Consider the following 24,063-nt stretch of genomic DNA (forward strand, 5'->3'; position numbering starts at 1 on the left):
TCTTTTCACTAAAATGAAGGAGAAACTGACATGTCAACTGATAATATTAGAAACGGTAAGATTGTTACCATTCATTTAACTCGGGAAGTTGTTGACAATGTTTACATATCAACTCTCCTGAACGTTTTGAATGAAACCTTATGGAGTTTACAGGGATGGGAAGGGAAGAATTAGAGATTTGGATTGAACAAAGACTGAGATCCTCTCCATACTTGATGAGGCTGTAAGAGTATTGGTTTGAGCATGGCTGAGTGACCAACACATATGAAAGAATATTCCCCATAGTACACATGATTTGATCCAGGACTGAACATGTAAAGTTCATCAAACCCATCTCTCCCCACAACCACTGAGTTTCTCCTTCCCTGCTTCATCCCAAAACAACAAAATTTGGTTCAAACCAGTCATAGGTGCTTGAGAAACTACATTAATACTGAATTTGAAACTATATTTGTTTGTTAAAATCAAAATGGATAAGTTTTTTTCGAAATTTGGAGATCAAAATATCCGTTCAACTACCCGAAGTTAAAGAATTAAGATCAACATTTAAAAAGTTTGAGATATAAAGTTTAGATAGACAACTTTTTTTTTGCCTTTTGTCTTAACAAAAAAGATACCCTACACTTTCCAAAATTTTAATAATACCCTTAAATGGTTAAAAATATGTCCTTAATCTTAAATAATAATAAAAAAAAAATACTTTTATACCTTTAAACTTTTTAAAAATTCAAAAATATTTTAAGGCTAGTATTATGTTTTAAAAATATTCATAAAATTTTAAAAGTAATATTAAAAGGTAAGAGATAATCTATGAGGTGTCAAAAGACTGGTTTTATTAAAATATTGATGGTAAAAAAAAATTAAACTTTTTTTATAAAGATAAATACTGTTAATACTACTTTTAGATTTTTGGGTATTTTTTTTTAATTTTTTTAAAAAGTTAAATAATATCTTAGACTCTATTCAAAGTTTAAGGATATTTTTAAAATAAAATATAAAAAAGAATTAAATGTATTATTAAAACCTTAAAATATATATATATATATAAAGGTTAAGAGTATTTTTATTGATTTGCCCTACCTACTCTATAAACTTTAAATTTTTATTATTTTCATAAATTTTAGTTCCTCTATCTTCAACTTTTGTCCACTTTAGTCTCACACTTTTAAAAAATCTAATTTGGTCCCGGTATTTTTTTCATTTTCTAATTTGGTCCCTATATTTTTTTTCATTTTTTTTTTCTATTTCTTGAAAGGTTACAAGATCGTTCTATAATTTTGTAAATAAGAACACTAAAATAGTAACTTTTAAAAGTTTAGGGACCAAAATATAATTTTGAAAAGTAAAAATAGGGACGAAAACTTATAACACTGAGACTAAAATAGTATCGAGATTTAATCCATAAAAGATTATACGAAAAGAATGATTCTTACCCTGTCTATGATCGTGAAGTTCCTGGGTGCACTGGTATAGATCCGACTCATTTCCTCCGTTAATTGCTTGTAATTATCAGTCTCCTCGCCTTCTTCTCCCTCAACCTCCTCTTCGCTTTCTTTCTCTTTGCTTTTACCCCAACCAGAAAGAATTCCGTTCAATGTTCGACCCAAACCAGAGCCGCTCCCCTGCCCATAATCTGGAGGGACAATGGAATAGCTCGATGAACATGGTGCTCTGCTGTAGAAGTCTGACCCTTCCAACCCAATGGCGTAGGTTGCCTCAGGTGTGCTCACTGTCAAATGGCTCAACACACTGCCCTTCAATTGGATGGCGGTTTGTTCGTTGTTGGACACTATTAGCTCTGATCTTAACATGTCTTCTCCTAGTGTCACTATGTATTTCAGCTCTACCTTCCCCTCTGCAGCTCCGCTTATCAGCTCAACCTGCTCGAATCAAATACAAACTTGGTTTGAATTCGAAGGATCAAAAGTGTATTTTACTCGAGAACTTGTTGTAAATTAGAAATTTCTCGAATCGACACTACTAGGTGAACAAAACAAGTTGAGCCTCATGCTAACAGATATTGTCCGTTTTGGCCCGTTACGTATTACCGCCAGCCTCACAGTTTTAAAACGCGTCTGTTAGGAAGAGGTTTCCACACTCTTATAAGGAATGTTTCGTTCCCCCTCTCCAACCGATGTGGGATCTCATAATCCACCCCCTTGAGTGCCAGCGTCCTCGCTGGCACACCACCTGGTGTTTATCCCACATTGGTTGAAGAGGGGAATGAAACATTCTGAGTGTGGAAACCTCTCCCCCAACAGACGCGTTTTAAAACTATGAGGTTGACGGCAATACATAACGGGTCAAAGTGGACAATATCTGCATAGAATTGAGTTGTTACAAATGGTATCAGAGCCAGACACCGGGCAGTGTATCAACAAGGAAGCTGGGCCCTAAGGGGGTGGATTATGAGATCTCACATCAATTGAGAGGGGAACAAAGCATTCTTTACAGGGGTATAAAAACCTCTCAGTAGTAGACATGTTATAAAACTGTGAGGCCGACGACGATACGTAACAGGTCAAAGCAGACAATATCTATTAGTGGTGGGATTTGAGCTGTTACAAATGGTATCAGAGCCAGACACCGGACGATGTGTAGGTCCGGGCCCCAATGAGGGTGGATTGTGAGATCATATCGACTGAGAGAGGAACTAAACATTTTTTTTATAAGGGTGTGGAAACCTCTTCCTAGTAGAGGCATTGTAAAAACGTGAGACTACGTAACGAGTTAGAGCAGACAATATCAACTAGCAAGGAGAACTATTACGAGCTTATTTGACTTCAACCATTTCTACCTATTAGACTTAGACATATTAAATACAAGATGGATAACAAAACAGAGGTAAGTAGAAATTTAAACCAATTGAGAAACGTTGTGAATGCGAAAACGAGTATACTTTCTCAAACCTGAATCGATTCGCGAGGATTTCCTTTAACATCATGAAGAGTCCAACAAACATCATCTAATCGAATACTCCCGCAGTCTAGGGCTAGGGATACGCCTCCTCGAACAACGACATCGCCGTTCTCGTCCTCACAAACCGAAGAGTGAAGTAATTCCAGCGATCCTCCATGCCACATCGGCGATTTGTATGAGGTAATCAATCCGCTCGGGAACATTACAATCGCAGAACCTCCATTTTCCAATCGCAATTTCGCCGCGCATTCATCGCCGATTCCTTCGAATCTCACTCCATGCCCTAGCCCGTTGAATTCTTCCTCCAAATAATCAACGTTGATCGGTTGATAAGGAACTGAAGCCACTCTAGGAAGTTGGAATCCTCTTCCTCTGCTGCGGCGGCTTCCGGTGGATCGATTAAGGCATTGATAGACGAAGCGGCGACGCGTGGACGGACGCTTGTAGAGAACGCCGGCGGCTGGATAGAGAAGCTTTGGAGCTACGCTCATGGCGGTCGATCGCCGTCGGCGGCGGCTGCGACGGTTCTCTCGACTTTGGGATGAAGTGAAGTGGATAAAGTGAGGATTTTAATGGACTGGTTGTTCTTTCGTTTTGAATTTCCATTTTTCAATTTATATGATTTTTTAAAAGATATTTATAAATTTTAAAAAATAAATTAAATATAACTATATTATATATATATATATATATATATATATATATTTAAATTATAAATTTTTAAATATAGTTAATTTTTTTAACTCAAATAATTCGGATTAACTCGTAAATTTTTTTAACCCAAATAATTCAGATTAAATAACGAACAGATCCCATCTAATCATAAATTCTTAGGTTGTGTTATTTTAATTTATTCAATCATTTATTTTTAATAAAAATAAAATATTTGTTCGTACAATATTTATTTATTTATTTTCAAATATTTAATTAATATTTGAAACTCAATTTCAATATATATTAAATTTAAAATAAAATAAGATAAAAATATATATATTGAAATAACAAATAAATCTAATTTTATTTTTCAGAATAAAAAAATGCCTTTAATTTTTTTTTTTTTTTTAAATAGAAACCTAACTTAACTAATAAGAGTATTAATTTGTTAAAAATGAAATAATATTTAAACTTTAATTTATTTTCCACCAAACGAAGAGTTTATTAGTCATTTAATTTCAACAATGAAACTCTCTTTAATAATATACAATATAATAATGGCTCCAGCTGTCTATTTTGATATTTAATTTACCAACATTTTAAATAATTTATAAATTCTAAAAGAAACATTACTTTATTTATCTAATTAAAATATAAAATATTTCACCATTATAGATTATTTTATCGAATTGAATCAAACAAATTCGAATTTATTATTAATTTTTTTTAAAAGCATTTTTACTTGCTATCTATATTTATTGGTTATTTTGAAACCTACTTGTCACAATCGCACTTAACGGCAACGGACTTGCGATTGTGCGATATTCACTTCCCCAGCAACAAGTGAGTTAAGCCTATTCGTTCTTACGTCGCCTACGGCTAAACGATGTATTCTCGAGGCTCCGACCTATATTCAAAAAGAAAGTTTTAGAAAACCGGACAGAGAGATTTTGAAAGAGAGTTTTGAAAGTAGTGTTATATGAGAATGTAACCAAAAGACAATAATGACTTACTGTATATGGATAAGTTGACAACTATATTTATTGTTAATTTAAAAAATATATATTCTTATGTGGTATATATATATATTAATTAATTTTATTTTATTTCATAATTATGTTTTGGTTATTTATTGTCCAACAAGATACTATTTTTAAAAAACTATTTATAGGGTATTTTTAAAAATATATATTAAAACTAAGGTATAAATCTTAAATAAAAAATTGAAAATAAATAAAAATATTTACTTTTATTATAAAAATTTTGAATAAATAATTTGAACAACTCAAACCAGCCGAACAAAAATATGATTGAGTTGAGTTGGTTTCACGTTTAAAAAGGATTGTTTGAATTGAAAACAAATATAATTTGAACCGTTGAGTTAGGTCAACAAAATGTTTCAACCTGATCCAACCTTCCCGTTAATTGTTAAACACAACTCTTTTGTGGCAAGAATTCGAGTTTGAATTGGATTGAAAATTTGGTCGGAAGTAGGGTTCACAACCTCAGGGTCTTACTTGTTTTTGCCAGTTACGAAAATTAAACATCTTTGTCGTTTGTAATAGATACTAGTGATGCATTATAATAAGCAAATGTTTAATATTTAAGTTATATATGAGATTTTAGTTATTAATATAACATGTGTTTTTTTAAAACAATAATTAAAAGAAAGAACAACACTGTGATCCAACCTAACCCAAAATGAAAATAGAGAGTTCGGTTGTGAACTTTGTTCGAGTCATTTGGGTTATCAATTTGATCAACCAAATGTTTCAAGTTAGTTCATGTGTATACCTAAAAGTTGTCTATATTCATAAGAATCAGTGAGAGAATGACAAATTGCTCAAATGGGCTGTGTGGCATAATTGTAAGAAAGACCTGCCGGAAATCACCGGTTGGGTTGGTCCAATTAAGAAAGGCATGAGAGTTTTTGGGCATTGCTGAGGACAAAATAAAACTGAAATGACCTAGTGATTGAAGCTTGACTAACCATACGAGGCAACTCACGTACAGTTCGAGAGCCGAGTGTCACGGTCATGTATGTCCAAGGCGTGTTGTCAATGGCCGCATGACAGATATCTCGGTCTTGCTTGTCTAGGATGTGTTGTCCATGTTTGCATGCCCGTTCCAAACCCCTTTTACATGCTTTCAATAGGTCTTTACCATTCCATATTGGGTCAGTATGAGGGTGTATGACCGTTCACCAAAATCGTGTATACACTTGCAAGAGTTAAAATGCCCAAAATGTACTATAGGGGGATATGACTAGTTGTCAACTCCTTCCTACCCGATAGTTATATGCAGTAAACCCTTGTTGTTGTCTTTTGCTTACATTCACATATAACACCATTTCCAATTTCTCAAATCTTGCTTTCAAAACTCTTTTTCGAAATCTCTCTACCCCCGTTTTCTAAAACTTTCTTCTTGAATCGGGGTCAAAGGCTCGAGCATACGTCGCTTGGCTGTAGCCGACGCAAGAACAAATAGGCTTAACTCACTTGTTGCTGCGATTGTAACACCGAGCCCCAACACAGGGACTTAGGTAAACACTTATTTAATAGCCCGTCATCAATTGAAAGCGGACAAGATGGCGATGAATTGCGATTGGTCCAAACATTCGACCAACGACTTATTGCAACCCGTCGATACATCTCTCTGCCTCCGTTTTCTAAAACTTTCTTCTTGAACCGGGGCCAAAGGCTCGAGCATACATCGCTTGGCCGTAGGCGACGCAAGAACAAATAGGCTTAACTCACTTGTTGCTGCGATTGTGACACCGAGCCCCAACACAGGGACTTAGGTAAACACTTATTTAATAGCCCGTCATCAATTGAAAGCGGACAAGATGGCGATGAATTGCGATTGGTTCAAACATTCGACCAACGACTTATTGCAACCCGCCCAGAACGGCCATACATCCTAAGAGACCTTATTCACACACCGAAAAAAGGCCGAACGAAAGGGTACATTGTGAAATCATCGGGTCTCAAAGAGCGTTCGAATTTAGTCCTTTAAGTTTACCTAATAGAGGGTAAATATAAGAATCCAATGAAAACTAAAACTACAACGTTAAAAAAGAACCAAAATAGGAAAAGTAGGGGCAAAAGCTAAAGGACTTCAAAGTGAAAATACACAAAAATTGAAGGACTTCAAAGTGTAAATACACAAAAGTTGAAGGACTTCAAAGTGAAAATACACAAAAGTTGAAGGACTAAGCTTTAAAAAAAATGAAAAAATTACAATATTGAAGAGAGAGAAAGAGGAGAGAGAGAGAGGATGGAAATGGCAAAACAAAAAGAAATCATATATAAAGGTAAGCATCATCATCTTCATTCACAATCTCACATTTTTTTTTTTTCATCTCTAAAATTCATTTTTTCTCCAAAAAAATTTTACGATTTGAACAAATTAGAACAAGAAAGAACAGAAGAAGAACAAAATCTTGAAAATCTCAATCATCAACAGATAAATATTAACAAAAATTTAACAAAGATTAGGCAAGCGAGATAGATTTCTTACAGCGTTTTCCATGTCCAGAGCTTATCTTTGATTCCAACCCCACAACTCTAAAATACACAGCGACAATCAAAAAGTAAGTTTTGTGTTCCTGCCGGACTCCTTCCTTTCACCCACTCGACATCAAACCCTCCATCANCAATGGCCGCATGACAGATATCTCGGTCTTGCTTGTCTAGGATGTGTTGTCCATGTTTGCATGCCCGTTCCAAACCCCTTTTACATGCTTTCAATAGGTCTTTACCATTCCATATTGGGTCAGTATGAGGGTGTATGACCGTTCACCAAAATCGTGTATACACTTGCAAGAGTTAAAATGCCCAAAATGTACTATAGGGGGATATGACTAGTTGTCAACTCCTTCCTACCCGATAGTTATATGCAGTAAACCCTTGTTGTTGTCTTTTGCTTACATTCACATATAACACCATTTCCAATTTCTCAAATCTTGCTTTCAAAACTCTTTTTCGAAATCTCTCTACCCCCGTTTTCTAAAACTTTCTTCTTGAATCGGGGTCAAAGGCTCGAGCATACGTCGCTTGGCTGTAGCCGACGCAAGAACAAATAGGCTTAACTCACTTGTTGCTGCGATTGTAACACCGAGCCCCAACACAGGGACTTAGGTAAACACTTATTTAATAGCCCGTCATCAATTGAAAGCGGACAAGATGGCGATGAATTGCGATTGGTCCAAACATTCGACCAACGACTTATTGCAACCCGTCGATACATCTCTCTGCCTCCGTTTTCTAAAACTTTCTTCTTGAACCGGGGCCAAAGGCTCGAGCATACATCGCTTGGCCGTAGGCGACGCAAGAACAAATAGGCTTAACTCACTTGTTGCTGCGATTGTAACACCGAGCCCCAACACAGGGACTTAGGTAAACACTTATTTAATAGCCCGTCATCAATTGAAAGCGGACAAGATGGCGATGAATTGCGATTGGTCCAAACATTCGACCAACGACTTATTGCAACCCGTCGATACATCTCTCTGCCTCCGTTTTCTAAAACTTTCTTCTTGAACCGGGGCCAAAGGCTCGAGCATACATCGCTTGGCCGTAGGCGACGCAAGAACAAATAGGCTTAACTCACTTGTTGCTGCGATTGTGACACCGAGCCCCAACACAGGGACTTAGGTAAACACTTATTTAATAGCCCGTCATCAATTGAAAGCGGACAAGATGGCGATGAATTGCGATTGGTTCAAACATTCGACCAACGACTTATTGCAACCCGCCCAGAACGGCCATACATCCTAAGAGACCTTATTCACACACCGAAAAAAGGCCGAACGAAAGGGTACATTGTGAAATCATCGGGTCTCAAAGAGCGTTCGAATTTAGTCCTTTAAGTTTACCTAATAGAGGGTAAATATAAGAATCCAATGAAAACTAAAACTACAACGTTAAAAAAGAACCAAAATAGGAAAAGTAGGGGCAAAAGCTAAAGGACTTCAAAGTGAAAATACACAAAAATTGAAGGACTTCAAAGTGTAAATACACAAAAGTTGAAGGACTTCAAAGTGAAAATACACAAAAGTTGAAGGACTAAGCTTTAAAAAAAATGAAAAAATTACAATATTGAAGAGAGAGAAAGAGGAGAGAGAGAGAGGATGGAAATGGCAAAACAAAAAGAAATCATATATAAAGGTAAGCATCATCATCTTCATTCACAATCTCACATTTTTTTTTTTTCATCTCTAAAATTCATTTTTTCTCCAAAAAAATTTTACGATTTGAACAAATTAGAACAAGAAAGAACAGAAGAAGAACAAAATCTTGAAAATCTCAATCATCAACAGATAAATATTAACAAAAATTTAACAAAGATTAGGCAAGCGAGATAGATTTCTTACAGCGTTTTCCATGTCCAGAGCTTATCTTTGATTCCAACCCCACAACTCTAAAATACACAGCGACAATCAAAAAGTAAGTTTTGTGTTCCTGCCGGACTCCTTCCTTTCACCCACTCGACATCAAACCCTCCATCATCCCCCTTTTTTTTTTTTTTTTTTTTTTTTTTGTCTTAATCGTTCATCAGATCCAGTTTTGTTCATCATCGATCATTAGTTTCGCTGTTGCCTGATCTATCTGTAAGTTTTTTCTCTGATTTTTTAGGTTTTTTTCCGACCTATTTGTCCGTTTTTGTTACTTTCATCGCAATCGGATCATTACTGCTTTTGGTTTTTTATGTTTGCCTGTCGATGATCGTAGTTTGGTTTCGATGATTTCTTGTGCGTTCGGTTTTCATTTATGACGATTAAACTTTTTTTCTTTGAATTTTTCACTCTTGTTCCGATTTTTGGTATGATTTGGGTTATTGTTTTTTTTTCTTGTCGTACGTTGTTTATGATTTATGTTCTTATTAAGGATGAAGAAATCGTAAGGACCTGTGTGTTGATTTTGCANTTCTCAAATCTTGCTTTCAAAACTCTTTTTCGAAATCTCTCTACCCCCGTTTTCTAAAACTTTCTTCTTGAATCGGGGTCAAANCAAGGGAATCAAGCAATCTTTTCTGGGTACATTTTGTTTTTACTCCTTGGTATCTAAATGAACAAAACTTTGTAACTTTATTTGCTCTCCAATGTATTTTTCTTCAGTTTCTGGTGTTTTTTCTGTTCATTATGTGGTTTTTTCTTCTTTGCTTGATATGTACATACGTGTTTATCGTCAAAGAAGAAAGTTNAGGCTCGAGCATACGTCGCTTGGCTGTAGCCGACGCAAGAACAAATAGGCTTAACTCACTTGTTGCTGCGATTGTGACACCGAGCCCCAACACAGGGACTTAGGTAAACACTTATTTAATAGCCCGTCATNTTTTTTTTTTTCTGAAATTTATGTCATCAGTCACGAAATCTGAATATCTTCGATGGTTATGGAGTTTTGTGTGCAACAAGTTTGTTTTTATGTCTAACTCTGTGTTGTTAATGTTTTTCAATGTTATTGGATTTGAAACTTTTGGGATATAACTTCGATTTTTCGGCTACTTAAAGCAGGATGTGATGTGTATGGGGTGACAATGCCTGAGTTGCGAAGTGGAGCCAGGAGATTGAGACGGCTTGATGATCTTCAGCCTTGTACACAACCACTTGATCAAGGAGAAAATTTGGCAGTGCCTGNCCCGTCATCAATTGAAAGCGGACAAGATGGCGATGAATTGCGATTGGTCCAAACATTCGACCAACGACTTATTGCAACCCGTCGATACATCTCTCTGCCTCCGTTTTCTAAAACTTTCTTCTTGAACCGGGGCCAAAGGCTCGAGCATACATCGCTTGGCCGTAGGCGACGCAAGAACAAATAGGCTTAACTCACTTGTTGCTGCGATTGTGACACCGAGCCCCAACACAGGGACTTAGGTAAACACTTATTTAATAGCCCGTCATCAATTGAAAGCGGACAAGATGGCGATGAATTGCGATTGGTTCAAACATTCGACCAACGACTTATTGCAACCCGCCCAGAACGGCCATACATCCTAAGAGACCTTATTCACACACCGAAAAAAGGCCGAACGAAAGGGTACATTGTGAAATCATCGGGTCTCAAAGAGCGTTCGAATTTAGTCCTTTAAGTTTACCTAATAGAGGGTAAATATAAGAATCCAATGAAAACTAAAACTACAACGTTAAAAAAGAACCAAAATAGGAAAAGTAGGGGCAAAAGCTAAAGGACTTCAAAGTGAAAATACACAAAAATTGAAGGACTTCAAAGTGTAAATACACAAAAGTTGAAGGACTTCAAAGTGAAAATACACAAAAGTTGAAGGACTAAGCTTTAAAAAAAATGAAAAAATTACAATATTGAAGAGAGAGAAAGAGGAGAGAGAGAGAGGATGGAAATGGCAAAACAAAAAGAAATCATATATAAAGGTAAGCATCATCATCTTCATTCACAATCTCACATTTTTTTTTTTTCATCTCTAAAATTCATTTTTTCTCCAAAAAAATTTTACGATTTGAACAAATTAGAACAAGAAAGAACAGAAGAAGAACAAAATCTTGAAAATCTCAATCATCAACAGATAAATATTAACAAAAATTTAACAAAGATTAGGCAAGCGAGATAGATTTCTTACAGCGTTTTCCATGTCCAGAGCTTATCTTTGATTCCAACCCCACAACTCTAAAATACACAGCGACAATCAAAAAGTAAGTTTTGTGTTCCTGCCGGACTCCTTCCTTTCACCCACTCGACATCAAACCCTCCATCATCCCCCTTTTTTTTTTTTTTTTTTTTTTTTTGTCTTAATCGTTCATCAGATCCAGTTTTGTTCATCATCGATCATTAGTTTCGCTGTTGCCTGATCTATCTGTAAGTTTTTTCTCTGATTTTTTAGGTTTTTTTCCGACCTATTTGTCCGTTTTTGTTACTTTCATCGCAATCGGATCATTACTGCTTTTGGTTTTTTATGTTTGCCTGTCGATGATCGTAGTTTGGTTTCGATGATTTCTTGTGCGTTCGGTTTTCATTTATGACGATTAAACTTTTTTTCTTTGAATTTTTCACTCTTGTTCCGATTTTTGGTATGATTTGGGTTATTGTTTTTTTTTCTTGTCGTACGTTGTTTATGATTTATGTTCTTATTAAGGATGAAGAAATCGTAAGGACCTGTGTGTTGATTTTGCAAGGGAATCAAGCAATCTTTTCTGGGTACATTTTGTTTTTACTCCTTGGTATCTAAATGAACAAAACTTTGTAACTTTATTTGCTCTCCAATGTATTTTTCTTCAGTTTCTGGTGTTTTTTCTGTTCATTATGTGGTTTTTTCTTCTTTGCTTGATATGTACATACGTGTTTATCGTCAAAGAAGAAAGTTTCTTCCTCTTTGTTCTTGTTTTGTTAGACATTTTTTTTTTTCTGAAATTTATGTCATCAGTCACGAAATCTGAATATCTTCGATGGTTATGGAGTTTTGTGTGCAACAAGTTTGTTTTTATGTCTAACTCTGTGTTGTTAATGTTTTTCAATGTTATTGGATTTGAAACTTTTGGGATATAACTTCGATTTTTCGGCTACTTAAAGCAGGATGTGATGTGTATGGGGTGACAATGCCTGAGTTGCGAAGTGGAGCCAGGAGATTGAGACGGCTTGATGATCTTCAGCCTTGTACACAACCACTTGATCAAGGAGAAAATTTGGCAGTGCCTGCCCCTAATAGAACCAGAAGAAGGGTTGGTGGTGGAAGAGGAAGAGGTGGTAATGCTCCGGCTGTAGCCAAAGGTCCCTCTGTGGTGATTCCTGCTAGACCAACGGCTACCCGGAGAGGACGTGGAATCAGATTGATAGACTTAGATCCTGAGCTTTGTGAGGTTCTTCCTGAAGCTGGTGCCCTTGGTGCAGCGGAGCCTGTTTTCAATCGAGTTGAGGCTGTTGCAAACAAAGATATGGCCAAAGAGGGTGGAAGTGCAGATAAAGTAATGGGAGTAGAAGAGGAAGCAGACACATCCTCTGTTCCTGATAGGGTATTATCCCTTGTCTTCTTATGACCTCGTGCATTTGTTGTCGTATGTCTTTCTAAGAACATTCATTTACATTGACGTCGAGGCTGCTGTCAGTTACATTAACAATTTTGACCTCTTTCTTGCTTATTATTCTATCAAATTCAAAGTTCTCCCNATCAATTGAAAGCGGACAAGATGGCGATGAATTGCGATTGGTTCAAACATTCGACCAACGACTTATTGCAACCCGCCCAGAACGGCCATACATCCTAAGAGACCTTATTCACACACCGAAAAAAGGCCGAACGAAAGGGTACATTGTGAAATCATCGGGTCTCAAAGAGCGTTCGAATTTAGTCCTTTAAGTTTACCTAATAGAGGGTAAATATAAGAATCCAATGAAAACTAAAACTACAACGTTAAAAAAGAACCAAAATAGGAAAAGTAGGGGCAAAAGCTAAAGGACTTCAAAGTGAAAATACACAAAAATTGAAGGACTTCAAAGTGTAAATACACAAAAGTTGAAGGACTTCAAAGTGAAAATACACAAAAGTTGAAGGACTAAGCTTTAAAAAAAATGAAAAAATTACAATATTGAAGAGAGAGAAAGAGGAGAGAGAGAGAGGATGGAAATGGCAAAACAAAAAGAAATCATATATAAAGGTAAGCATCATCATCTTCATTCACAATCTCACATTTTTTTTTTTTCATCTCTAAAATTCATTTTTTCTCCAAAAAAATTTTACGATTTGAACAAATTAGAACAAGAAAGAACAGAAGAAGAACAAAATCTTGAAAATCTCAATCATCAACAGATAAATATTAACAAAAATTTAACAAAGATTAGGCAAGCGAGATAGATTTCTTACAGCGTTTTCCATGTCCAGAGCTTATCTTTGATTCCAACCCCACAACTCTAAAATACACAGCGACAATCAAAAAGTAAGTTTTGTGTTCCTGCCGGACTCCTTCCTTTCACCCACTCGACATCAAACCCTCCATCATCCCCCTTTTTTTTTTTTTTTTTTTTTTTTTGTCTTAATCGTTCATCAGATCCAGTTTTGTTCATCATCGATCATTAGTTTCGCTGTTGCCTGATCTATCTGTAAGTTTTTTCTCTGATTTTTTAGGTTTTTTTCCGACCTATTTGTCCGTTTTTGTTACTTTCATCGCAATCGGATCATTACTGCTTTTGGTTTTTTATGTTTGCCTGTCGATGATCGTAGTTTGGTTTCGATGATTTCTTGTGCGTTCGGTTTTCATTTATGACGATTAAACTTTTTTTCTTTGAATTTTTCACTCTTGTTCCGATTTTTGGTATGATTTGGGTTATTGTTTTTTTTTCTTGTCGTACGTTGTTTATGATTTATGTTCTTATTAAGGATGAAGAAATCGTAAGGACCTGTGTGTTGATTTTGCAAGGGAATCAAGCAATCTTTTCTGGGTACATTTTGTTTTTACTCCTTGGTATCTAAATGAACAAAACTTTGTAACTTTATTTGCTCTCCAATGTATTTTTCTTCAGTTTCTGGTGTTTTTTCTGTTCATTATGTGGTTTTTTCTTCTTTGCTTGATATGTACATACGTGTTTATCGTCAAAGAAGAAAGTTTCTTCCTCTTTGTTCTTGTTTTGTTAGACATTTTTTTTTTTCTGAAATTTATGTCATCAGTCACGAAATCTGAATATCTTCGATGGTTATGGAGTTTTGTGTGCAACAAGTTTGTTTTTATGTCTAACTCTGTGTTGTTAATGTTTTTCAATGTTATTGGATTTGAAACTTTTGGGATATAACTTCGATTTTTCGGCTACTTAAAGCAGGATGTGATGTGTATGGGGTGACAATGCCTGAGTTGCGAAGTGGAGCCAGGAGATTGAGACGGCTTGATGATCTTCAGCCTTGTACACAACCACTTGATCAAGGAGAAAATTTGGCAGTGCCTGCCCCTAATAGAACCAGAAGAAGGGTTGGTGGTGGAAGAGGAAGAGGTGGTAATGCTCCGGCTGTAGCCAAAGGTCCCTCTGTGGTGATTCCTGCTAGACCAACGGCTACCCGGAGAGGACGTGGAATCAGATTGATAGACTTAGATCCTGAGCTTTGTGAGGTTCTTCCTGAAGCTGGTGCCCTTGGTGCAGCGGAGCCTGTTTTCAATCGAGTTGAGGCTGTTGCAAACAAAGATATGGCCAAAGAGGGTGGAAGTGCAGATAAAGTAATGGGAGTAGAAGAGGAAGCAGACACATCCTCTGTTCCTGATAGGGTATTATCCCTTGTCTTCTTATGACCTCGTGCATTTGTTGTCGTATGTCTTTCTAAGAACATTCATTTACATTGACGTCGAGGCTGCTGTCAGTTACATTAACAATTTTGACCTCTTTCTTGCTTATTATTCTATCAAATTCAAAGTTCTCCCAAGTCTAAAGCTTCCATCACCATGGTTCTCATTTTTTTTTGGCTTTCTTTGATCAAAACAAAATCTGAATATGGTTCGGCTATTCAAGTATTTGACTACTTTGTTGTGCATAACGTCTGCAGGTACAAGTGGGCAATTCTCCTGTGTATAAGGTAGAAAAGAAACTTGGCAAGGGTGGTTTTGGCCAAGTCTTTGTTGGTAGAAGAGTCAGCGGTGGAACTGATCAGACAGGTCCTGATGCAATTGAGGTATGACTTGCTACATTAATCCTCATTGCAAAGAATTTGACGAATAGATCGTGTGAAAGCACATTTCCTTAATAGAATGTAATTACAGGTTGCTCTGAAGTTTGAGCATCACAACAGTAAAGGTTGCAGCTATGGCCCCCCTTATGAATGGCAAGTGTATAGGTAAGGAAGAGTTATTGGATAAGTTTTTTCATAGCGTAAGAATTATGCTAACAATACTTATTACGTTATCTGAACGTCCATGGGCTTCCTCGTGTCTTGTCTTCTAAAGTACTCTAAATGGATGCTACGGAATTCCTTGGGTTCACTACAAGGGTCGTCAAGGCGATTTCTACATTCTGGTGAGGCTTGTAACTAGAACGCTCCTTAACTGTTCAGTTTTCAAATTTATTTATGTCTGACATATGTTAACTGGACACAAGGTCATGGACATGCTAGGACCAAGCTTATGGGATGTCTGGAATACTCTTGGGCAATCGTAAGTCAAATAACATTTTTGTCTTCAACACATTCTCGTGTCACGTGTTCATGCAGATTTGGCCTATTGTTCAACCTTCTTAATTCTTGGCATTTTCAATAGGATGTCTCCAAGTATGGTAGCTTGCATTGCAGTGGAGGCAATATCAATTCTTGAGAAACTCCATTTGAAGGGGTAGGTCCCCTTAACTCCATGTCTTTACTTCAACATTTTCTTTAATACATTGAAAAAATTGTTTTTGATAATAGATTGAAATATTCAAATAAGAAAAAACTGGAAGAAAAAAAAGGCTTCCAAGAGATTATAGAAAAATGTCAACCCAAGCATAGCTCGATTGAAAAACAAATCATTTGGATGTAGTCGTGTAGGTTGAGTAAATTATAGAATTCTTTGGACTAAGAGCTCCAAAGGAAAGCCACAAATGCAATTTAATCCCAACGAAGCCCCGAACGCTCATTCTTGTTTAAACCCCTATTTCTATCTTACAAAACTTCTATCCATCCTCTTGTAAATAAAGGTTCGTGCATGGAGATGTGAAGCCAGAGAACTTTTTACTAGGTCAAGCAGGGACAGCAGATGAGAAAAAACTGTATCTTATCGATCTTGGTTTAGGTATGCTCTCGTCAATACCATAGCATCAACCTATTTTCCCAGTTGGAGTCTCTTGTCGTCGACCTAAGAGTTCACTACTTGATTATTGAATCTATTTTATTATTTGTTCTATGATCATATTTGGTTCAGCTTCTAAATGGAAAGATGTAGCTAGTGGTCAACACGTTGAATATGACCAAAGGCCTGATATTTTCAGGTTTGTGGGTCTTTTCACTTCCATATATAATTTCTTAAAATATTGATATGTTCGATGTTTAAATATACATCTTTTCCACCAGGGGGACAATAAGGTATGCAAGTGTACATGCTCATTTAGGTAGAACCGGAAGTCGTAGAGATGATCTTGAATCATTGGCTTACACATTGATATTCCTTATAAAAGGAAGATTACCTTGGCAAGGATATCAGGTTGATCAGCTTTCCACGCTCGTTTCAAATATTTTAATCTTCTTTTAGTTCAGTGACTAACAAATTTTTGGAACAATGAATGCAGGGTGATAACAAGAGTTTTCTTGTCTGTAAGAAAAAGATGGCCACTTCTCCAGAGTTGATGTGCTGCTTTTGCCCAGCACCATTCAAGCAATTTCTTGACGCTGTAATAAATATGAAGTTTGATGAGGAGCCAAATTATTCAAAACTAATATCCTTTTTTGAAGGCCTGATTGATCCATGTATACCACTGAGGCCAATACAAATTGATGGAGCATTAAAGGTGACCTATCTTTTTCTATTTTCTTCCCACCCGATCTTCGTTTTCTATTTCTTTTCACCAATGTTTGCACATTTATGTTTTGGTTTCTACTAAAGTTTGAATTTAATTTGTAGCAAAGTGACGTCCTCATTTTATATGGTTTCTTTGCTATAACTAGGTCGGGCAAAAGCGTGGTCGGCTGCTTATAAATTTGGAAGAAGACGAGCAGCCAAAGAAGAAAGTGAGGTTAGGTAGTCCCGCTACACAATGGGTTTCGGTTTATAATGCTCGTAGGCCCATGAAGCAAAGGTGCATTCGATTTCCTTACTCACTGCCCACTGGTTATATTCAATGATTCATGGCCTTGAGCTGTTATGTTATAGCTTAATTATCACTCTCTTTCATATCTGCTAAATCTTTTAGGAATTTATCTCAGTGGTATAGTGTTTTGACTTTTGAACAGCCAAGCTGTGCTTAATTTGTTCTTCAAGAGAACAATAGAGAAAAGATACAATGTGTTTATTCATTATACTAAGGAAGTTGTTGGACTTGTAGGTACCACTACAATGTGGCCGACTCGAGGATGCACCAACACATAGAAAAGGGCAACGAAAATGGATTGCTTATAAGCTCTGTGGCCTCTGCAACAAATCTCTGGGCCCTAATCATGGATGCTGGAACAGGTTTCTCTTCCCAGGTTTACAAGTTGTCATCTGTGTTCCTTCACAAGGTTACTTTACATCACAGAGCTTTATTTATTTATTTTTTGATAACTATTAGTATCTTATAGTGTTTCCATTTAATTTTGCTGTGTTAAATCATCTTCATCAAATCGGATTCTTGTCAGGATTGGATTATGGAGCAATGGGAAAAGAATTTTTATATTAGTTCGATCGCTGGAGCAGCTAATGGTAGTTCCCTGGTTGTTATGTCAAAAGGTCAGTGGCTTGGCTCTCTCAAGTTTTAGCATTTTAATTTTGATGTAGTGATACATGGAATCGCTGCGTAATCAGTTTACATGTTCATTTTTCACTTGATTCTGGATTTGAACCATACTTTGGAGGATGACTGACTGCCCACAAGAATACTTTATATCTTTTATGACAATTTTTTAACTGGGTTGTCGGATTTTGGATTGAAATTTATTCTCGTAATTAGTCGAGGAATTCTTTTGTGGGCTTACTTTTGTATGTTCTTGTACATTCTTTCGTTTATCTCCAAGAAAGCTTGAGTTCTTACCAAAAATAAAACAAATATGGGCTTTTCGACTGCTTCTCCTCTTCTACTTCTAGGTTTATCGAGAAGGGTCTCTAGTGGAAAACTTGCCTACTTTATCTAGCAGCCACGCTCTTATCATCCTCATGCTGAGCATGATGGGAGTTACCAATTCTAGAGAAAATACTTGAGCTCTCCTTGCTTGTCTTTTCATTGTGTTGGCTACTCATTCTAAGCAATAGTTCCTCATTCCACATATTTAGTTGATATGGTCCTCTTTGGGCTTTTCCTTCTGAACTTCCCCTCAAGGTTTTAAAACGCGTCTATTAGGGAGAGGTTTTCACTCTCTCATAACGAATGTTTCGTTCCCCTCTCCAACCATTGTGAGATCTCACAATCCACCCCTTTGGGAGCCCAACATCCTTGCTGGCACTCCGCCTGGTGTATGACTCTCATACCATTTGTAACAGCCCAAGCCCACTGTTAGTAGATATTGTCCTCTTTGGGCTTTCCCTTCTGGGCTTTCCCTCAAGGTTTTAAAACGTGTTTGTTAGGGAGAGGTTTCCACATCTTTATAAGGAATGTTTTGTTCCCTTCTCCAACCAATGTGGGATCTCACAATCCACTCCCATCGGGAGACCAGCGTCCTTGCTAGCACTCCACCTGGTGTCTGACTTTCATACCATTTGTAACAGCCCAAGCCCATCACTAGCAGATATTGTCCTCTTTGGGCTTTTCCTTTTGGACTTTCTCTTAAGGTTTTAAAAGGAGATGTTTCCAGACCCGTATAAGGAATGTTTCGTTTCCCTCTCCAACCAATGTTGGATCTCACAATCCACCCCCCTCGAGAGCCCAATGTCCTCGCTAACACTCTTTCTAGTGTCTGACTCTCATACCATTTGTAATAGCCCAAGCCCATCGCTAACAAATATTGTCCTCTTTAAGCTTTCCCTTCTGGGCTTCCCCTCAAGGTTTTAAAACGTGTTTGTTAGAGAGGTTTTCACACCCTTATAAGAAATGTTTCGTTCCCCTCTTCAACCAATGTGGGATCTCATTGATTTCTCCATGTTGTTCAAGTTCTTTTGGGTTTTTCTTCGAGTGGTGCTAGTCTTCTTTTCTAATTAAAGATAATATAGCTGTCATCAGATTGTTCATGATTTGAACTTAAATTTGATTTTATTGCTTGGTTCTTGATTGTTCATTTTACGATCCAATAATAGACGTGTATAATCTTGTTTTCTTATTTAGTTTGAGCATAATCTTGCAGGAACACCTTATACTCAGCAATCATACAAAGTTGGTGAATCTTTTCCTTTCAAGTGGATAAATAAGAAATGGAAAGAAGGATTCCATGTCACCTCCATGACTACTGCTGGAAGTCGCTGGGGCGTGGTTATGTCTAGGAATGCTGGCTTTTCTGATCAGGTATCAGCTCCCACTAATTTGTGAACTGTTGGTTTTTGTTACTTTTGCTTTTGATACAATCATCTGTTTTTGTCTTCTGAAATTTTTTCTTTCATTCTTCTTGTTCTGTATGAAACCGACACTCAAGGTCGTGGAGCTTGATTTTTTGTACCCAAGTGAAGGTATTCACCGCAGATGGGAAAGTGGTTACAGGATAACATGCATGGCAGCAACTGCAGATCAGGCTGCATTCATATTAAGCATACCGAAACGCAAATTGATGGATGAAACTCAAGAAACTCTCCGTACGTCTGCATTTCCCAGCACGCATGTGAAGGTACGGATAATTTAATTTATCTAACAGCTAGACGTTTTATAATAGCAGGACTAGGAAATTGACTAGGCTTATCCTACCTTTGATATTCTTGAACCTTGAGTTTTGTGCATCAAACTATTATTGATCATATGAAAATGGAAAATGCTTACCCGAAACTAAATACTCATGCATAACCACCTAGACGTTTTATAGTAGAACTAGGATATTGACTAGGCTTATCCTACCTTCGATATTTTTGAACCTTGAGTTTCGTGTGTCGAACTATTATTGATCCTATGAAAATGGAAAATGCTTACCCAAAACGAAATATTCATGCATAACATCAACGAAAATATAACCTGAAGCGAAAGAATAAAAGTAAAAGAGAAAAGGAGGTCGTAGGGTAATTTGAATGGCAGAGGTGAAGCTCGGTGATTCTACCACCACTGTCAACGGGTCTCAAAACTATTTGAAATCTGATCAGCCGATGGGGACTGCCTAGTTCGAGTCTATGCTGAAGGTGAACGATATGAGTTTCTTCGTCATTGCAAATGGGTGGATGAAGTGATTACTGATGCACCGTGAGTGATCTCTCAATTTTTTTGACGAGCACAAAATCGACTTTGACTTCGTGGCCCATGATTAGGGAAAGACATAGGTGAAAATCTAACACTTAGATTGTGTGTAGCAGGATAGGAAACTGACTGACTAGCCTTTTCCTGCCTTTGTTATTCTCAAACCTTCAGTTTCGTGCATTGAACTTTTATTGATCATACGAACATACTCTTCCACAACATCGATAAAAACCCGAACACAAAATGGCTTACCTCATTCATACATGATTCATTCAAAGCAATTTTGTGGTATCTGCTGAATTTTATTGAGTTAGTAGTGATGGTTGGTCGGTTTGTGCTTTTGTGCTGTACGTTGTTTTGCAGGATAAGTGGTCGAAGAATCTCTATATTGCGTCGATATGTCACGGGCGAATGGTTTGCTAATTATTATGATTGATGGACAGTGTAATTTGTATGTATATTTTGGGTATGTGCCCCAGCAGCAGAAGGTAGGAAGGTGAGAGAGTTTTTATGGGATTTGGGAGAGGGGAAAGGGGAAGGCCATGAGGAGAAATCTTTGGGATTTGAAAATGCAATGCTGCATTACATTAGTTTAACTTGTAATGGTAGGAAGGCTTCAAAACTTCCATTCAAAAAATGGGCTTCTTCTCTTTCTTCTATCCTATATTTTGCTCATATGAACTCGCAGCTTAGTCGGAAGCGACGAAGGGCCGCCGAAGAGGAGTAGCCATTTTTAAATGTTTATATGTTTTAGTTTATCTCGTAAAAATATTTCAATTTTTGAAAATTGATGTCTCTTTAGTCTCTAACGTTTCAAGAACGATACTTTTATCTCCAGTATTTGATAGAAACAGTTTTAAATGGTTTATAGAATAAACTTTGAGGTTAATCTGATACCGTGGAGTGTTTGGAATTGATTGTTGAAGAAGCCATACGGTCGTTGGATTTACATGGAAGAAAAAACCCAAAAAGTCGAGTCGGGTTGACATCAACCCATCCCACAACAATGTTTCGAGCACACTAGCTAGTCCTTCACCCTAGGTCCACATATCGCTGCCCAACCCAACTTGTCCTGTAGAACCACGAAGACGATCACGATCCGATAGCCAGTTTGTATAGTGCATGACTCGATTTCGGTCAACGAGCAACTCTATCAACAATTAATGATTTTAGACCGTTTGCCTTATATGATGCTTTGGTTTTTATTTCTTAGCTCATTTACCCTTAGTCATTGGATGATCACGCATCAAATGCATGCTTTTCTGACTATTAGATATGCATAAATCGATTGATTTATGTGATATGATTTGTAATTTGTTGTGATATTATGCATACTCGTGAAAGGTAATTTTAAGTATTATGGAACTTTTTGTACGTGTGAATGTAAGACAATCCTAGCTGTATGCATGAAATTATCTAGAACATAAGACAATTACCTAACTCTGTGAATGAAAATTGTAGTAATTTACTCAATTTGTGCATGAAAACTAATTTGGGTTATGTGGTGTGGCCGAGGCAATTACCTATCTATGCGTGCGGGTGTAATACCCCAAACCCACCGCTAGTAGATATTGTTCGCTTTGGCTCGTTACGTATCGTTGTCAGCTTCACAGTTTTAAAACGCGTTTGCTAGGAAGAAGTTTCCACACCTTTATAAAGAATGCTTTGTTCCCCTCTCCAACCGAAGTGAGATCTCACAATCCTCCCCCCCCCCATTTAGTGGCCTAGTGTCCTCGCTAGCACACCGCTCGGTATCTGGCTTTGATACCATTTGTAACAACCCTAATTTCCAAAGGTGAGTAGAACCACTACCCATATGTATGACATAACCTCTTTAGCGGAAACAAACATCAGGAGTTGTACTACTCCTTTGTGAGAGGGCCTCGTGACAACAGTCATCCGCATGTACATGGGAGTTGCCCAATTTCAAATGAATTGTACGCCCATTAGTTTCATGTAATTGTATGCATCTAACCCTAATGAAACAGTTTGTAATTGAGTATTTTCAATATTCATGTCTTTTTTAAAATGTTTTTAAGTAAAAGCAAGGGCGTAATAAGGTCATGAAGAGGGGAGTGCCTAAATGATCTATAACATATGAATAAGGTTGGAAATTTTATCTATAAGGTTGGAAATTTTATCTTGGTAACACTATTAATGCGACCTACTTTATAATCGTTACAAATGATTTGATCCAAATCGTTTATGTGGAGACATGTGAGTTGGGTATCATATACGATGAGTTTGTATAAAACTGAACCAATAAATATTTAATCTCTACTTATAAATCCGTTAATTAAGAAAATTAATATTTCGCATGATGATCATAGGCGACTCGATCTTAATCCTGAGTCAATTATGAACTTCTGCTGTGAGGGTTTGTTATTTAATTTGCATGGGTGAAAATGATTCTTGTAGCCCATTTAATATGTCTACCATCTTGGAGATTTGACCAAACAAGAGTTGGAGCACGAAATTCACTCATTTCCATACAAGGAAAGTAGATGAGTTATTTTTTATGAACTTAGTTTATTATTGGACCATAAACAAATTGTTTATTAGAGAATCATTGGTACTTAATGTAAAATATTCAATTACAGGGATAAAACATGCTTTTAACCAAACTGTAATTATGAACGACTCGTTTGTAATGATTGTATCAATGGACATAACAGGTCTTACAGAGCATCAGAGTGTAACTCTAAATTTACAGTAGAGTAACTTACAATTAACGAATGAAAATTGATTAATTAAATAGTTTAATTAATTAATTAATTTTGCATCATAGAGCTCATAATCGGTAGGTCCATAAAGTCATTTAGCTAGCTCATAGTAACACTAAAATGTACCGTTTAATATATTAGATATATTAAATATAAAAGATAAAATAAATTTAATTTCAATATTTAAATTATTATTTAATATATTAAATATATTAAACAAAGAAAATAGAGAAAAAATATATTTAATTTAAAAGATTGAAATTAATATTTAATATATTAGAGATTTAAATATAAATAGAGATAAAAATATTAATTTGAAAAGTTTTAAGAGAAAAAATAGATTTATCGTATTTGATATCATTCGATTTTAAATATTAAAATATTAAATAAAATATATATTTGAAATTTGAATTAAANGTGATATTATGCATACTCGTGAAAGGTAATTTTAAGTATTATGGAACTTTTTGTACGTGTGAATGTAAGACAATCCTAGCTGTATGCATGAAATTATCTAGAACATAAGACAATTACCTAACTCTGTGAATGAAAATTGTAGTAATTTACTCAATTTGTGCATGAAAACTAATTTGGGTTATGTGGTGTGGCCGAGGCAATTACCTATCTATGCGTGCGGGTGTAATACCCCAAACCCACCGCTAGTAGATATTGTTCGCTTTGGCTCGTTACGTATCGTTGTCAGCTTCACAGTTTTAAAACGCGTTTGCTAGGAAGAAGTTTCCACACCTTTATAAAGAATGCTTTGTTCCCCTCTCCAACCGAAGTGAGATCTCACAATCCTCCCCCCCCCCATTTAGTGGCCTAGTGTCCTCGCTAGCACACCGCTCGGTATCTGG

The 24,063-nt window shown here is 36.5% G+C and overlaps 3 protein-coding genes across 12 annotated transcripts; 2 read left to right on the top strand and 1 right to left on the bottom strand.

The window, feature by feature from the left end:
* Positions 1–38: 38 nt before the first annotated feature.
* LOC111781486 (protein NDH-DEPENDENT CYCLIC ELECTRON FLOW 5) lies at positions 39–3,491 on the bottom strand. Its single transcript, XM_023662107.1, has 3 exons — positions 2,910–3,491; positions 1,434–1,880; positions 39–365 (listed from the first exon to the last, which is right to left on the bottom strand). The coding sequence occupies exons 1-3, from the start codon at positions 3,408–3,410 to the stop codon at positions 171–173; spliced, it is 1,143 nt and encodes a 380-aa protein (XP_023517875.1). The 5' UTR covers positions 3,411–3,491; the 3' UTR covers positions 39–170.
* Positions 3,492–10,991: 7,500 nt separating this feature from the next.
* LOC111781251 lies at positions 10,992–12,595 on the top strand. Of its 6 annotated transcripts, none has more exons than XM_023661743.1 (3): positions 10,992–11,242; positions 11,354–11,405; positions 12,117–12,595. In XM_023661743.1, exon 3 carries the CDS (start codon positions 12,143–12,145, stop codon positions 12,578–12,580), a length of 438 nt encoding a protein of 145 aa, XP_023517511.1. In that variant the 5' UTR covers positions 10,992–11,242; positions 11,354–11,405; positions 12,117–12,142; the 3' UTR covers positions 12,581–12,595. The 6 variants fall into 6 exon arrangements, with proteins under 6 accessions (XP_023517511.1, XP_023517508.1, XP_023517510.1 ...); XM_023661740.1 differs by having other exon boundaries at positions 12,120–12,595; XM_023661742.1 differs by having other exon boundaries at positions 10,992–11,405.
* A 631-nt stretch (positions 12,596–13,226) lies between these two features.
* Positions 13,227–21,142, top strand: LOC111781250 (casein kinase 1-like protein HD16). 5 transcript variants are annotated; one of them, XM_023661737.1, is made up of 18 exons: positions 13,227–13,477; positions 13,589–13,640; positions 14,352–14,791; positions 15,067–15,192; positions 15,281–15,354; positions 15,464–15,533; positions 15,615–15,670; positions 15,773–15,844; positions 16,188–16,282; positions 16,412–16,478; positions 16,561–16,690; positions 16,776–16,994; positions 17,152–17,282; positions 17,529–17,703; positions 17,821–17,911; positions 19,456–19,613; positions 19,741–19,929; positions 20,847–21,142. In XM_023661737.1, the coding sequence occupies exons 3-18, from the start codon at positions 14,378–14,380 to the stop codon at positions 20,904–20,906; spliced, it is 2,127 nt and encodes a 708-aa protein (XP_023517505.1). In that variant the 5' UTR covers positions 13,227–13,477; positions 13,589–13,640; positions 14,352–14,377; the 3' UTR covers positions 20,907–21,142. The 5 variants fall into 5 exon arrangements, with proteins under 5 accessions (XP_023517505.1, XP_023517503.1, XP_023517502.1 ...); XM_023661735.1 differs by having other exon boundaries at positions 14,355–14,791; XM_023661734.1 differs by having other exon boundaries at positions 13,227–13,640; positions 14,355–14,791.
* The last annotated feature ends 2,921 nt before the right edge of the window (positions 21,143–24,063 follow it).

This window comes from Cucurbita pepo, chromosome LG19, assembly GCF_002806865.2.
Source record: "Cucurbita pepo subsp. pepo cultivar mu-cu-16 chromosome LG19, ASM280686v2, whole genome shotgun sequence".
Lineage (NCBI taxonomy): Eukaryota > Viridiplantae > Streptophyta > Magnoliopsida > Cucurbitales > Cucurbitaceae > Cucurbita > Cucurbita pepo.